The sequence below is a fragment of the Python bivittatus genome, unplaced genomic scaffold, assembly GCF_059951505.1.
Source record: "Python bivittatus isolate LINGU-HERP-01145 unplaced genomic scaffold, Pbiv_v1 ctg000580_np1212, whole genome shotgun sequence".
In the NCBI taxonomy this organism is placed as follows: Eukaryota; Metazoa; Chordata; class Lepidosauria; order Squamata; family Pythonidae; genus Python; species Python bivittatus.
Window position 1 is genome coordinate 18531090 of NW_028277087.1, and position 16112 is coordinate 18547201.

The 16112-nt window shown below is 41.1% G+C and overlaps 1 protein-coding gene across 4 annotated transcripts in view; it reads right to left on the bottom strand.

Annotated features, from left to right (window-relative positions):
• TMEM260 (transmembrane protein 260) overlaps nt 1-13115 on the bottom strand; it is a 68343-nt gene extending 55228 nt beyond the window's left edge. For 2 of the 4 annotated variants that reach the window (XR_015797660.1, XM_007438266.4), the window contains exons 1-2: nt 12956-13115; nt 679-710 (exon numbers count right to left, since the gene is read on the bottom strand). Coding sequence is in view for 1 of the 4 variants with exons in the window: in XM_007438266.4 (XP_007438328.2) it covers nt 679-710; nt 12956-13049 (126 nt within the window). In the remaining 3 variants the exon portion in view is untranslated. Of the gene's footprint in view, nt 1-678; nt 711-3949; nt 4081-8481; nt 8629-12955 lie in introns of all 4 variants that reach the window. The other 2 variants (XM_088149699.1, XM_088149697.1) reach the window with 2 other exon arrangements.
• Between the last annotated feature and the right edge of the window lie 2997 nt (nt 13116-16112).

Sequence of the window (16112 nt, forward strand, 5' to 3'; positions counted from 1 at the left end):
AGAGCACGATGCCTTAAAAAGCTACTCTTCTCCCCCTCTCCCTTCTGGAAGTGCCAACTTTAAAAACAGCAAAATGTTTGCCTTAGGGAATGGGGACACACAAAACATAGATGAGAACAGATCCCTTGAAAACGTGGCGACATGGATTGCTATTATCCTTTAAATGGCTTGAAGTTTGGATTCATAGTGTATTCCGGCCATTCAGAAAGCTGGGTTTCCTTTTATTATACAATTATAAAAGAGAGAAAAGGGGGGAAAAAACAGATGCTGAACTATTTTATTGGTTAGCAAGTTGAAAGACCACACTGCTATCGGATTACCACCGTGATGACAGTCCTTAAGGTTTTGCCTAAAGGGGATCATGCGCCTTAATAAAGTTTATTGAATAATAAAACTTATTAAAATTGTTAACCCGATTTATTTTTATTCTCCCCAGCTTATACAAAATTTGGATTGATAATAAGCCAGCTACTGTATATACAGTAAAGCCTTTACTTTATAATTTAGTTTAATTGGATTTAAAACTTGGGAGTAAATTGTCGTGTGCCGTACTTATAAGTTAGAAAAACTGTGGTTTGAAAATATATTAATCTACTTTAAATCCATGCTTAATTAAACTTCCTTAATTCCTAAAACTGTTAATGAGAGCATTGATTAAACAATACAACTAATACTCACTCCAAGCTCACAGGCAGCTGTGATCAGTTCCCCTGTGAAAAAACAATATAAAACCAATAATTACTATTATGGAACGACACTCCTCCCAAATTTTCAAAATGCAAACCCTTACGTTGGGGGTTTTGCATTAATTTGACTGCATAAAAGTGTAAATCTGTGGAGATTTAGCAGCATGAAATTTTCCAAGAGTATTTTCTTTCCCCTCTGATGTCAAGGCACAAAGTACCTTTTGTCATATTTTCTTGACGCTCCTACCGGCAGAAAAGCGAAGGTGAGTTGCGACTGTTAATGATGATACTAATAACGACAACAAAAACATCAACATCATTCTTTAAAGTTTGGAGTTACTTCACATATGGGCACAGGCCACACGAAAAGGACAAAATAACCGAGAGAATTTGATTTCACAGCTCAGCCGCCGCCTTTGTATTACGGATTCTTGATACCGTTCTTTTTAAATCGGTGCGGCCTCCTATTTCGGAGCAGGACAATTACTCTAATAAGGATATAGAACAGGTTTATTCCCAAGGGTCTTGCAAATTCTCTGCTGGGCTACAATTGCCCCGCGTTCAGGTTGTTACCCATCAGCCACCCCATACTGAATTTTTCACTGACCATTTTATTTTGAAAAATCAAACACAGATGCAACAGCATTATGGTTCAGCTTCATTAGTATCCTCCTCAGCAGCCTGCATCTTAAAAACATTATATATGTCAGATGGTCTAAGGTAAATTTGGTGATGTCATTGCAAAGAATCTCCGGGGGGAAGGGATCCTCAAGGGCCACTTATTTTCCTCCATGAGAATTTTTTTTTAATAACAGCAATGACCCAAATAGCAGATTTTTTTTTTCCAAAATTTGACATTTCCACATGAAACAACAAAATTGTTCGCCTTAAGGACCAAATCCAAAGAGAAGAGTTCGGCTCAGGGATATTAGTTGCAATCTTTATGATTGTACAGGTAGGTCTCGATGAGTACAGTTCACAAATCCCAGAAAATGGTCACATTATTTGAATTGGCACTATTTAAAATGATATTTTTATGGAAAATATGGTAATTAGTTCCAGCTCAATGGAAATAAGCAATGAAAATTTTTAAACTTAATTTTTTATATGTATATTAATGAAATATTAGAGTAAAGGTTAAAAAGAATATACTTTAAATTTATGGTTAACAAAGACACAGGGTAGTTATAGAAAGCAAATAAAAACAAAAAAAATTCTATCGTAGATTCAGGCTTTCCAATATCTTGTCCTATATTAGAGTTGCTATGACCTCATTCATATAGCTCAATTACGTCAAATTTTTGCTGTAATGTAATAATGAGTGTCTTCTTTTCTAAACTTGCATTTTTTTCCTCTGACAGAATCTTCCTTTTCTCCATTTTGCACACTCAAAGATTAGCAGTGTCTAAAATCCCAACTGCAACTGCACACGCACTAACCTCAATTGTACCTGCGCTAGCCTTGCATTAAGTGAATTTTGGCTCGGATTAAATGCAACCTGGCATCAATTTACAATTTGCAGTAAATCGAATACTGCAAGTAGACCTCACTTAACAACTGCCCTGTTTAGTGACTGTTCAAAGTTACAACAGTGCTGAAAAAGTAACTTTGTGACCAGTCCTCACACTTATGACTGTTGCAGTGTTCCAGTGGTCACGTGATCGAGACGTGGGCATTTCGCAACCAGCAGGCATTTATGACCATTGCAACATGCCATAGTCACATGACTGCCATTTGGACACTTTGCAACCAGTTTCCAACAAGCATAGTCAATGGAGAAGCCAGCAGTAAAACTGAAAGTCAGGGTCACATGATGTATCACTTAACAACTCATGGTGACTCACTTAATGACCGAATGGGAAGTGATGTCACAAGACTGTCATGGTTACATGATGTTTCGCTTAGCCAACATGTTACTTAGCAATGGAGTTGCCGGTCCCAATTGTGGTTGCTAAGGACTAAGCGATTAGTGAGCTCACACTAATCGTAACCTACCTGAATAAAGACATCAGTCATACTGCTGGGAAATTCTTTTTTTACATAGTAATTTTATTAAGAATTATAATTACAACAATAAAAACTAATACAAACTAAAAAAAAAAAGTAAAAAGAAAAAGTAAAAGGTGCAGAAAAGAAAGGAAAAAGGAAAAAAAAGGAAAAAATAGAAAGAAATAGAAAAGAAAGAAAAATAAGAATATAGTAAAAAAAAAGAAAAGAAATATATACTTTTCTTTTTCTTTACTATATTCTTATTTTTCTTTCTTTTCTATTTCTTTCTCTTTTTTCTTTTTTTTCCTTTCTTTTCTGTACCTTTTACTTTATATAAGAAGTGACTTCCCACCTTCATCACAATAAGTATAAACAATTTTAGTAACTTATCACCTTCTCTTAAAATATAACATATGATCTCTTCTTCCCATATCCCACCTCTTAGCTATAAACAAATCCACAAAACCTCGTCATTTGAGTTCTGATGTCAGCAAAAATCCATTAAGGGTTACCAGAGATAGCAACATATCTATTTTAGCCTTGATCAAAAAAACCAAATTTATATTCCTTCGTTTTACTTCTAACAATCTTGATCTTTAGTCCCTTCAAACAAGTATAACATCTTTTTCCATGTCATTCTTGTAGCCTGTCATTTTTAAATCCACTTTCAACTCAGTCTCAATCTTTTCAGATAGAACTTGTTCTTCTTCCTTTTAAACACATCTTTTAAACACAGTCTACCTATAAAGGCAGACACTATTAAAATTAACTCCTGGGACCATTGTTCAAAAATATTCTTCAATATGTCCAATGTTAAAATATTTTGCTTCATTCTGTAATTATAAGTTGAGTTTGAGTGTTCTCCTTTAATTGTAATCTTTAGTTCCTTCTAGTTCCCTCCACTGTCCAATTTTTAAAGTCTTATGTTTTTTTAAAAAAAAAATTCAAAACAAAAGCATTTTCCCATGGGAAGGATTCTTTAAAATTAATTCCAAAATCTTATTTCAAATTTATCTGGACTCTTAGTCCATTTGTAACTTTCTATGATAAATTTTAATCATCCTTTTGCTGTTTATTCCCAAAAACATTTTTTTAAAGTTTTTAAACTTGTAGTTAAAACTTCTTTCACTAAGGATTGAAGGAAACTTAAATCCAGTGCTGTAAAACTTGTCTTTCCAAAAGTTCCTATCAGCTGGAAAGCAATTAACAAGCAATTTGCAAAAGTGATCAGAAAAGGAAGTATGCAAACTTAGTGTCCTTTCAAAGGGGCTGACCTCAGTTTGAGCAAGATGGCTATTCCCTCATCTCCCAGAGCATTAAAGCCACCAAAGACCACTGTCTTGCAGTCTCCTCACGAGAAGCAATGGTCTGGAGCACTTGTGGTGATCTCAAGTCTTCTCATTGTCTGGAGAGGAAATATCAAAGAGCCAGTCTTCAAAGAGTACACCACCTCTTCATTCTACCACAGTCGTCAACTCCACTTTTTGCGAAGCCATCTTCGGTCCACCATTTCTTCCCCGGAAGTCCCATACTGCTGGAAGATTCAAAGGGGCCCTTCACTTCAATGAAGCTTTGAACCAAGCAAAACTGCAAAGCAGGGAGGGTGCAACTTCCACCCCTCAATCCAAGTGGCTTCCAGGCACCTCTATAAACCAGGTTAGAGACCAGGCTTCAGGTGAAGGCAGGTCAACTCCCCCTCAAGCCTTTGCAAAGCAAACAATACTGCACCAACCCCACCAAATGAAATCTGTTGGGGTGGAGCATGCCCCCCTTACACAACCCACTTTCTTAGCCCCATTTTGCAGCTTAGAAGCTGAAGGCAAGAGGCAGTGACCTGCCTAAAGTTATTTAGAGTTCATGCCATGGTAGATGACCAACTTTTGAAGACATCTTATTTTTGTTTGATCTATTTCTTTACTGCCGTCTCATATTTAAAAGGAACTGAAGCAATGTATAAGAAGCATAATGAAAATACAGGGGAAATAAATAAGTTGCAACATGAAGTACAGCATTAGCTATAAAACATATGTATTTAAAATGTTAGAAGAAAACAAAGTTCACAGTAAACGCAATGCTCACACATAGAGCATGCTACTCTCTGAACTGGGATGTGTCACCAACAGGTACAACCCCAAAGAGACAATGAAACCAGACTAAATTTAATACCAAACAGGTTCAAGAGCACAGAAACTTTTAGAGCAGGGTTCCTCAACCTTGGCAACTTTACGACGGGTGGACTTCAAATCCCAGAATTCCCCAGCCAGCCTTGCTGGCTGGGGAATTCTGGAAGTTGAAGTCCACCCGTCGTAAAGCTGCCAAGGTTGAGGAACCCTGTTTTAGAGGGAATATGAATCGTGTATGGCCTACATAGAGCCCAGAGGCTTTCCTGTACATAAAATATTTTAGAGACTGGCTATCAGGCTTCACCCTAAAGGCAACCACTTAGGGCAGCTATGTTAACTATTTATAAACTACTCAGGCAAGCTAACTTAAAATCCAAGAACTTCTGATAAGAAGTATCTATTGAAGAATGTCAGAAAGTCATAATCAAAGGAAGTCAGTAACTGCTGTGTTTCCATAGCAAGCCCTTTACAGAGAAACAGTACTCAAGAAATCTACAAGAAAATATAGGTAAAGGAGGAAACAGAATTATGGGTACCAAAGGAGGTATCAATGGACACACTGGTGGCCCCAAGCACCAGGGAGTTTGCCATGGCATAACGGGACAGAGGAACTTGTTTTCTGCCATCTTAAAGTGTTTATCTTTCACACCAAGTCTTATCTACTTCGAATTTTGTAGTTTTTTAAGCACAGACCTTGCCTTGCATTGATCCACCAGATCCTTTTAACTGGAGATGCCAAGGAATGCATCTGGCATGTTCTTCATGCAAAGCATGAAAGATACCAAGTTCTTCCTTTGAGGAAGGGAAGAACTGCCAATACAAAGCTGGGTTCACATATTACACATCTTTATAATGCTATATATTACGGTATATATTATGGGGGATGGGGTAATACTATCATCCTGGCCCTCTTTGATCCCTCAGCAGCTTTTGATACCATCAACTATGGTATCTTTCTGGACTGGCTATAGGAGTGGGGGGCACAGTGTTACAGTGGTTCTCCTTCTTACTCTGTAGCCAGTTCTAGTCAGTGTTGGTGGGAGGGAAGCCCCTGATTTGCAGGGTGCCTCAGGGTTTTAGTCTCTTTCCATTCCTATTTAACATCTACATGAAGCTGCTAGGGGAGGTCATTCGTTGGGTCAGACCCAGGTACCATCAGTACGCTGACTATAACTCAATACAGGTAGTCCTTATTTAGCGACTGGCTCAGACAGCGACCATTCACAATTATAATAGTGATAAAAAGCTAACTTTGCAACCAATGCCCTAATTTACGACCTTTACAGCGTGTGTGTGTGTCTGTCTCTCTCTCTCTCTCATATATATTCACTCTTATAGTCAGTTAGTACACCTTGTCCTGTGCCTGACCTGGTTTTTTCCTCCTCCCCACCTCTTGCAGAGCTGAGACATTGCCTAAATCTTAATTAGTTGATTAGAACTTCCAGCAGTTCCATGCTGCTGCCTGACACTGACAAGACTTTAATCAGTTTCACACTAAAGGCTTTTGTTTGCCTTCTAGGTGATTGGGGGCTCCCAGGCACGGTGCACTAGGTAAACAGCTGGTGTTAGCACATTTCTTTCAATGTATATTCTCCATTATGTGCCTGCTTACTCTCTTGTAATCTCTTCCTCTCCAATGAATGTAAATACAAACATTAATTCTCCTCTTACTAATTATCCAGTGCTGGGGTGAGCATTCCAAAAAAAGAGCTATAAGATTTGTCCTTTTACCCGGCTTCCTCGTGAATCAAGTTCCAGAAACCTTCCCCGCCGTTTTGGCTCACCCAGCTGTTTGGGGTCCTATCCTTCTTACGCTGTAAAGCAAAGGAAAGCTGAAGTAAAATTGTAAGTACAATCATGGTCACATTTTTTTTTCAATTAGTGACCACTTCACTTAACAACCAAGTTGCCCATCTCAACTGCAGTTGCTAAACGAGGACTACCTGTAGTACATCCTGACCTGATCAACCCAGGCAATGCTGTCAAAGTCTTGTACCTACAGTTGAACCTAATAAGATGGGTAGAAACAACAAGAGAGAGATGGTCCTGCAAATAACCCAGCCCCGTGCCATGGAGAGCTTTACATGTGACAATCAGCACCTTGAGTTTCACCTGGAAGCAACCAGCACACCAGGAGCCAGTGCAGCTCACAAAGCAGAGGTGTAACATGGGTGTACCAAGATGTATCCATAATTGCCCATGCCACCGTATTCTGAACCAGTTGCAGCTTCCGGTCTTCAAGAGCAGCCCCATGTAGAGCACACTGCAGTAATCAACTCGGGAAGTGACTAAGGTGTGAGTGACTGTGAGCAGTTCCTCCAAGTCCAGGAAGGGACATAACTGGCACACAAAACAAAGTTGTGCAAAAGCCCTCCTAGCCACCCGCTCTTCAAACAGAAGCCATGAATACAGGAGAACTCCCAGGTTGCATATCAGTGCTGTTTGTGGTAGTGCAATCCCAACCAGAACCAGCACTGGATCACCCAGCCACCCTTTAATCCAGGCAGTGACCAAGGATTCAGGCAGACTATGTACCAGACTTTCAGGAACAACTCTAAGCTCTCTCTAAAATGCAGTGGGATTCAGCCTCCCTGAGGCAGCAAGAAGCACAAAGTGTACTCCATGGCAATCATAAAGTGACCTAACCATGACAGCAGAATGATGGCAATCTCCCCCAACTCCAGATCACACCATCACTGCCCCAACATGAAAATCTTTTGCTGCTGAACTTCAATGGGAAAATCTCAGTGTGTATATCCACTCTAGAGGCTATCCCTTCCTTTGTATAAAAGAAGACATCCATATAACTTTCTTGGTTAAAAATAAATAATTGGCTTGCCATTGCTTATTCCAAGATTTTTTTTTAACTTCTAATGGTCTCCTACACAAGTCCTAATCATGTTTGACCTTGCTTAGCTTTTCAAGATCAGCCAAGGTGAGCAAAGTGGCAACACCTAACCAGGCAGCAATGGGCCAGGTGCTTTTAACTGTCCATAAACAACGATGTGGGTTTTAACCTGGGTAGTGAGTTGACCAGACTTACTTATACAACAAAATTATTCACAACAGTAGAAACAAAATGGGACAGTGCAGAGTTCCAAAAGACTTCTCTGAACTGGAGGAATGGGAATTAACATGGTCAAGATGATTCCACTCAAGCAAGTATAATGTGATGGATACCATATGGGGTAACATATCCTAATGTTGAAGGATTCAACTGGCAAAAACTGGCCAGTAAAGGAATACTGGGGTTGTGATGCATAGCTTAGAGAAAATACTAATGTTCAAACATAGAAACTCCTTCCTTCAGAAGGAAATCCAAAATGAAACCACTAATAGCATAACAGTGTGTATCCAACTATTAGAAATCCCAACTATGTAGAGGACACTAAGTTGGAAGACGTACGCTTTATACAGCATCATGCACTACCATTCTTAAAATATCCTATACGGTTCTATTTGCAAAAAAGGACTATAAAAAGTAGAGTTCCACATGAAGAAAAGTTACAACCCTGGTTTAGTAGCTTGAAAGTAAAGGTGACTAAGGAAAGGAACATAACATTAGACATTATGGAGAATGGGGATAGAGAGAGGTTATCTTTCCATTCTCAACATATCAGAAATCCAGTGGAGCTAAATAGTAGAAAATTCAGGACACATAAAAAAGCTGCTTCTTGACATACCATATGTTTATGGAATTCTTTTCTACAAGATGACCAACAAATTGGAGGGCTATAAAAGAGAATTAGATTCAGATATATTTGCAGAGGAGTAGGCTTGTGATTGTGATATATTGCTGCCAACATCCAAGAAAGAACCATCAGGGATATCTGCAGGAGAGAGAAAAAATGTCAAGATGGCACCACAGCCATGCAATCAAAACTCTGTCCCTTTTTACGTGTCACATGCATGACATATGTAAAAAAGGGCAGGGGTCAAATCACATGGTCACAGCCACCATCTTGACTTTTCTGACACACACATAAGCACCCCAAAACCATGTTGGTTCCAGTCACAGATAAAATATGAGCAGGAAGAACATGCTAATGCAGGCAAGTCCTGTGGTAGCATTAGAAGGCATACCCAATAATTTTGTACAGAACCTAGAAGACTGTGGCAGTTCCCCACCCTGCATAAAATTGCTTGCTTTGCTATGCAGCCTTTTTCTCACCTCATATGTAAGCAAGGGCAAACTGCCATCTTCACGACACTAGCAAGATCCCCATTCTTTACTATGCATCTTCCTCCCTGTGACTAAAAGAGGCTTTGAGATGTATGTCACATGTCCTCCACTTATGCTGATTTACTCAGGGACAAAGGTAATAAGCTCATACAGGGTTCCCCATGTTTATAGAACATGGAGACTCATGCTATGGAAAGCTAATTTACTTGGTATCGGTACCTTTGATAAGCCATTGCCTACGTGTTGTGATCCCTCTTCTCCAAACAAGCAGTCCCACCTTCCAAAGATGACACCTTCCATTTCCTCACCTTGATGATTACCCTACGGTCTTTAGAATATGATCTAATGTGATGGAAGCTATATAAGATCCGTGTTCCCTGACATCAGGACTCCTGCCTTGGTTTGCTGGGGACTCAGTGATCACTTATTCCTTTGCTAGCTTAATAAATCAGTTTTATTGGATTTCTCCAGTCGTTGGCTTTCTTTAGAGGTAAGTTTTTCCACCCCAGCCCTGATCCCTTTACATTATTTCTTTAACATCCCATCAGGTTGACAGGCTTAAACATCAATGTCCATGCTCAGCCTGCCTATTAATTCATCTAGTGCAGTGTTTCTCAAGCTCGGTCTCTTTAAGATATGTGGACTTCAACTCCCAGAATTCCCCAGGCAGCCAGCATGCTGGCTGGGGAATTCTGGGAGTTGAAGTCCACGTATCTTACAGTTGCTGAGGTTGAGAAACACTGATCTAGTGTTCAACATCCCATGACATGGGAAAAGTTCCCATGCTGTTAACAATGTTTCAGTTACAGGGAAACAGCATAAACGAGACAGCAACCATATTCTCTCTTTCCAACCCTACTTCCCCTTTTCCAGCCCTGATCTGTACTGCTGTTGAAGGAACCTGTGCGCACTGTTCTTCAGGAATTTTCTCTATTAGGGTTATTCTGGTCTTTGCTGCTATGCAGGATTGGTACAATCAATCAACCACTCCTCACACACAGCCAAAACCTCATAATCTGCCTCATTGGCTCAGGGGAATCAAAAGAGGGTGCTATCTGATGTCTAAATAAATAAATACAAATAAATATTTCTACCCTGTAAAGCAAAAGGAAATAGGGGCAGAAAAGAGGATTTTAATTCACATAAAATTTGCACATTGATTTGTATGTACAGATGCACATCTAGGTATGAGCTCATTAAATTTATTTAGGGATCTGGCCCCACAAAACTGGGATCCACTCCCTTTGTCTTTGGGGAAATCTGGTGGCCTTTAAAAGGGGGTTAAAGACCTTTTTATTTGATCAGCAGGTTAATGTAGGATCTGGTTATTCCACCCTACTCTTATTTCACTGACAGGTCCAGATTAACACCCATTTTAAATTATTATGGAGGTGTACACACTCAGTCTTATCCCAGGCAACTGTTTTTTAAGTGTACTGCTGAAGCAGTAATATTCATGACTGAGTTCTGGGCAAATTTTATTGGAGCAATTTATAATTATTTGGGGGGGAGGGTTGCTTGTTTTGTACTGTGCCTTGATAAAGGTGCATTATCATCATGATTATCATTATCAATACTGTAAATAGAAATATATCCTCCTTATAAGTAACCTGTATGCTTTGCTGCTGATCCTGCCTGCAGACTGAGAGGCAATGGCCAAGATCCCTGCTCTCCTTTTTGACGGGTCTTGATCGGACAGCTTTCCAAAGAGAGGACACCTTCACATACGTCCGGGTATATAGGTATATAATCAAAACAATCTGGAGGAAACATATCCATTACCCCTGACCATTGGTCATGCTGGTTAGAGATTATGGGATTTGTGTCCAAAATATCTGGAGTGTAGCAGCTTGCCTGCCCCTAGCTTAAAACTGTCAAAGCTCACAGAGCATTTCTTGAGTCATATTCCTTTTCACATTCAATACAGATTTACTAAGATTATATTTAACAGTCCGTATGTCCGTAGTCACCAACAGAACAGATGCTGCTAATGGAATGGGGCTCTCTCCCCATCTGCAAGAGCTTGTACACCCTCCAAATGTGGACCAGAAAATTGGGGAAAGGTTCCAGAGCATATTTGGAGGATGCTGTGTGAAGGAGAAAAGAAATTCCAACTGCTGCACCACTTGACATCTACTCCCATGGTTCTGGAAAATGTCATTCAACTTTAATAGGCTATTTTTTTAAAAAAAAAATCTACTTTTAAACGAGTGCTGCTACTTCGAACTGAGGGGGAGCTTTGTTGGAGCTTTCAATTTTGTATTGCTGATCTTTTAAAGTATTTTAACCACTGCTCTACAGTATCTATTTTTGTAATTCTGAATAATGGATGTATTATTATTAATTGTGCTGGTCTTATTCTGCTCCTTTGTAATTATTTCGCATAAGCTTCCTTAATTGGGAAGAGTAGCCTGCCATAACAAGGGCCTCTAGATGTTCTCATCCTTCCCCAGCTCATTCAAAAGACACCAAGCCATGGAAAGTGGTTTAGAAAGAAATCAGACTCTATGATGGGAGATTTTATCTACTCTATCCATCTATCCATATATCTACCTACCTACCTACTATCTCTTGCTGGAATTATATCCTACCTTTTCTCAATATGGCTCTTAAAATTCCATATACAGTATTCCTTCTTCCTCTTCCTCCCACCCCCCAAATTCTGTGGAGACAGTTGGGATGAGACACAGCAACTAGCCTAAAGTCAACCAGAGAGCTTCCACAACTAAGAACACACTTGAACCCGTGCCTCTCCAGTCCTAGAGAAACACTGTAATCCCTCCCCAACAATTGTGGGGAAATCGCTGTCATATTATACGCAAATTGCGCTCTCTCACCCAGAGAGTTTTCAGAAGTATGCCAGTCAAACATTATTCTAATAATCACATACAACTATTTAATAACACCACCACTGCTTCATCTTATTTGCATTAGATTGGCTCACACAGGAAGGTTTTTCCTCTATAATCTTGCCATGCGAGTATTATTATTATTCATTAATGTAGTCCATAGATGTCACAGAATGGTTGAACTGCAAATATAAATCAACTTTCTTGCATATTCCCCAATCAAAACTTGTCTTGGGTGCATTCCAGATGTGCTATGTGCACAACAATAACGGGGAGGGGGGAGGGGGTAAACAGCAGAATCATCTTTTTGCTCAATGAGTTTAAACACCTGTATCTCCATCAGAGGAAAATCAGTACCCTGTGAATATCTGTTTAAAAGGGAAGAATGGGGTTTTTTTCCCTTTTGCATCACATCTATAAAGTCTTTTGCCTTCAATTCTGCATCCATTAAATAAGCAGAGCAGACCCTTTTATGAAATTTTATTATATATTTGAACTATTTTTCTTTAAAATAACTTTTACTGCCCAAGAAACTTTAAGTGGCACAAATGCAAATCTAGCTTGTGATGACTTCACCATCAAGTGATGCCACCTAGGACTATAGAAACAAGTCACCACAGATCTGACACCTTGAAATAAAAACTTTTCAATATCCTCCCCCCCCCCATTTACTTATTCAACTGCAAGTTATCAATGCAAAGCAATTAAGTTTGGACAGTTATCAGATGCATGCAGGGCTGCATTTCATTACATCCTCATAAACAACCTTGACGTGGTGATCATCCGAAAGAAGGGAGAACTGAATTTCCAGATTCTCCCCAATCCACAACATGGGATCCACTGTATCACAAAAATGAAGATTAAAATTCCGCCACAAGAGTAATCCATGTTTATTTTTTTTAACAAATCGAGTGCTGGGTTTTTTTTAAATCCAATACCACCTTGCAAAAGCGAGCCTCCCGTTGCTAGAAGAGAGGCACAGAGAAAAACGATATACAGTATACAACTGCCAATGGGTTGATATTACCATAAATTAGAATATGCAAAAGCATGCAGTACAACTTAGGGGCGGGGGATATCCGCGAGAAAACAGGCAGGGCATGAGGCCGGATCTTGATACTTTACCCGAATCTCCCCCGAGCGCGGAGTGGGGCGCAGCTGTCACGTAAAAGGCCGCCACAGCCGCTCCCATCGCGCCAGCCCCACTCAATGCCCCCATAGAGCAGCAAGAACACGCTCAGGGGCGCCGCTCCCGCCTGCGGGCGCCACTTCCGGGTTCTGCGGGGAGGGGGCGGGGCCACGTTGGGTTGTTCCATCTCCCAGCTTCGGGGCGGAGAGAAGCATTTCCCTCCCACAGTGGTTGCGCCGGAACGGGCTCGCTTTTGCACGACGCGCTCCCCCGCCTGGGGAAGGTCAGAGCTGCAGGCCGCGGGAGCGCCGGGGTGGCAGCCCCCTCCGACCTTATAAAAGGCGTTTTTTGTGACGACGACCGAAGACCGTGCTTGCCTTCCATGCAGTTTCTCGAGGCCCAGCTGGAGGTCAACACGTTGCTGCTGTAACCTTTAAACCTAGAGCCCTTCACCCGTTAATCAGGAGCAAAGTTAGGCTTGCCATTTCGAATATCTTGATTCAAACCCGAATTGAACTGATAGGAAGTTCCATGATCTTTCCCACGACCGATCCAGTTCCGGTTGTTAGGATGCACAATTTTTACAACGGGAAACCTGTGTAGAAAAAGCGAGCAATTCGCGTAATTGTATACGCTTACACGCATCAACCTTAGCTGCGTGTGAACAGGTGTATGGTGCTGTTCTTGACCCATTTGGGTTTGCTGCAACAGCCAACTGCAGCTTTGTGGCTTAGTGCTTTTCTGGGAATCTCTTGCAAACGTCTTAATTTGCATTATATGTCGATTTGCCCCTTGGAGATCGCTAAAAGTGCAGTAGATGTTACGGCCCGAAAGGGGATGCTGCAGATGAGTTCCCTCATCTGCTATATCGGCAGAAATAATAAATCTGGTCAAAAGATGTTTAAATCCAAAAGGATTTCTCCCACGGAAGTGCACATTGGATTGTATCTAGGGATGATGGTTTTTAATTTAGACAGAGAATGGGATGTCAGATGCTACAAATCCTGGTGGCTAATTAACTCCAGAATTGTATGCAGTTTGCCTCTGGTTGGCTATTGTGGAAGCATCGAGTCCAGTGTGGTTCTTATATTCTTAAGGTAAATTAGTATTATGTCCATGTTGCAGATGAGGATAGCTGAGAGATCATGGCTTTCCTGGGCACTCACAGAACATTTGAATGGGCTCTCACCAAAACATGGCAGCTCTTCTGTTTGAATGACATACCTCAGATCCTGCAGCAGAAGCATAACATGGGAAGATGCTTGTTACTTGTACTTTGAGATTTACATGTTGCCTAAGCCTCCAATGCTTACCTTTTTTGTTTGTTTATTGAATCTAGAAGGCAGTCCAACTTCATCAAGCTCTGGGCAGCATACAAGAATAAAAATAGCAAAACAAAATACACACACACACAAAACCAGAAAAGCAGTTCCTCAAGCAGATAAACACCCATCCTAACCCAGAGCCTGGGGGATCAACTATGTTCTCAAGAACTTTGTTATGGTGGGAGCCATACAGGATCTCTTGGGGGTGCCGTTCCAGAGGGCAGGTGCTGCGACAGAAAAGTCACACTTCCTGGTCCTAACAATATTGTTCAATCCATGGGACCCAGAGCACAAATCGTATAGGACAGGCACAAATTATTGGAGATGGGCTTTCTCTCAGATAACCAGGCCCTATGGCACAAAGGGCTTTTTGGGGGGTAACCAGCACCTTGAATTGCACACGGAAGCCACATGGCAATCGCAGTTTGCGGAGGAGTGGGAAGATGTGAGCATAATGCAATATTCCCATCACTACCCACACTGCCCTATTCTGGACCAACTGCAGCTTCCAAGTAGTGTTTGAGGGGAGCACTTCACAATAGTCCATATGTGAGATGATCAAAACATGAGTGACCGTCTGGAGCAGTGTTTCTCAACCTTGAGAACTTTAAGATGTGTGGACTTCAATTCCGAGAATTCCCCAGCCAGCTATGCTGGCTGGGGAATTCTGGGAGTTGAAGTCCACACATTTTAAAGTTCCCAAGGTCGAAAAACACTGATTTAGAGCCAAGCATTCTTTCTCAGTCCAAACTACCTCATGCTGGGTTCTTGTTTGAGAAAAAAAAAAAATAGGAAGGACCACTATGTTCACCAGCTTGAGTTTCTGGGTGAAAGGTGATATATAAATCAAATAAATCAACGTTATTTTTAACATCAACTTGTTGCTTCCACCCAGCCATCCTTACCCACAAAACAGGCATAAATAGTCATGTCCTGTATAGACTATTGCAATGCAGTCTACATGGGGCTACCCTTGAAAAGCATCCAGAAGCTACAGCTGGTTCAGAATGCGGCTGCATGGGCAATTTTGGGTGCCCCAAGGATGGCGCATGAAACGCCTTTGCTGCAGGAGCTGCATTGGATGCCAGTCTGTTTCCAGATCCAATTTAAGGTGTTGGTCATCACCTCTAAAGCCCTACATGGCACGGGACCAGGTTATCTGAGGGACCATCTCATCCCATTACTTTGACCTGTCCCACCCGGGCAGGCAGGGAAGCCATGTTACAGACCCCGTCGATTAAAGAATGTCATTTAATGGGTCGCAGAAAGAGCCTTCTCTGCGTTGCTTCTGCCCCAGGGAACACTCTCCCCCGAGTGGTGAGGTGGGCCCCCACTTTCCTGGCCTTCTGGACATGGGGTGAAGACCTGGCTCTGCTAGCTCGCATGGGGCTCGAGGGGAGGTAATGAGCCCTGGGGGTGATTAGCACCCTGAAGACGGTCCCAGAGGTTGATAATTTATTTATGCCATCTACCCCTTGGATTATTATTTATTTTTTATTACTGCTTTTATTGTATTTTAAATTGGTTTTTATTCTTATCTTATTGTAAACCACCCAGAATCACTCGCTGAGTGAGATGGGCGGTGACTAAATTTGAAATATACATACATACATACATACATACATAAATATCGTTGATGGGTCAGCAGTGGTGCGAAGCCAACTTTCACCTCCTACCACCTGGAAGAAAATGCCATTTGGAGGATGAGATGGGGGAAGCACTGCCTCTCTCTTTTGGCCTGCAGAGATGGCTTTGACCGTGCCAGAGCAAGCATGACGTGGGAAGGCAGGAAAGACATGCTGTTGGATATTCATTCACCATCACTACC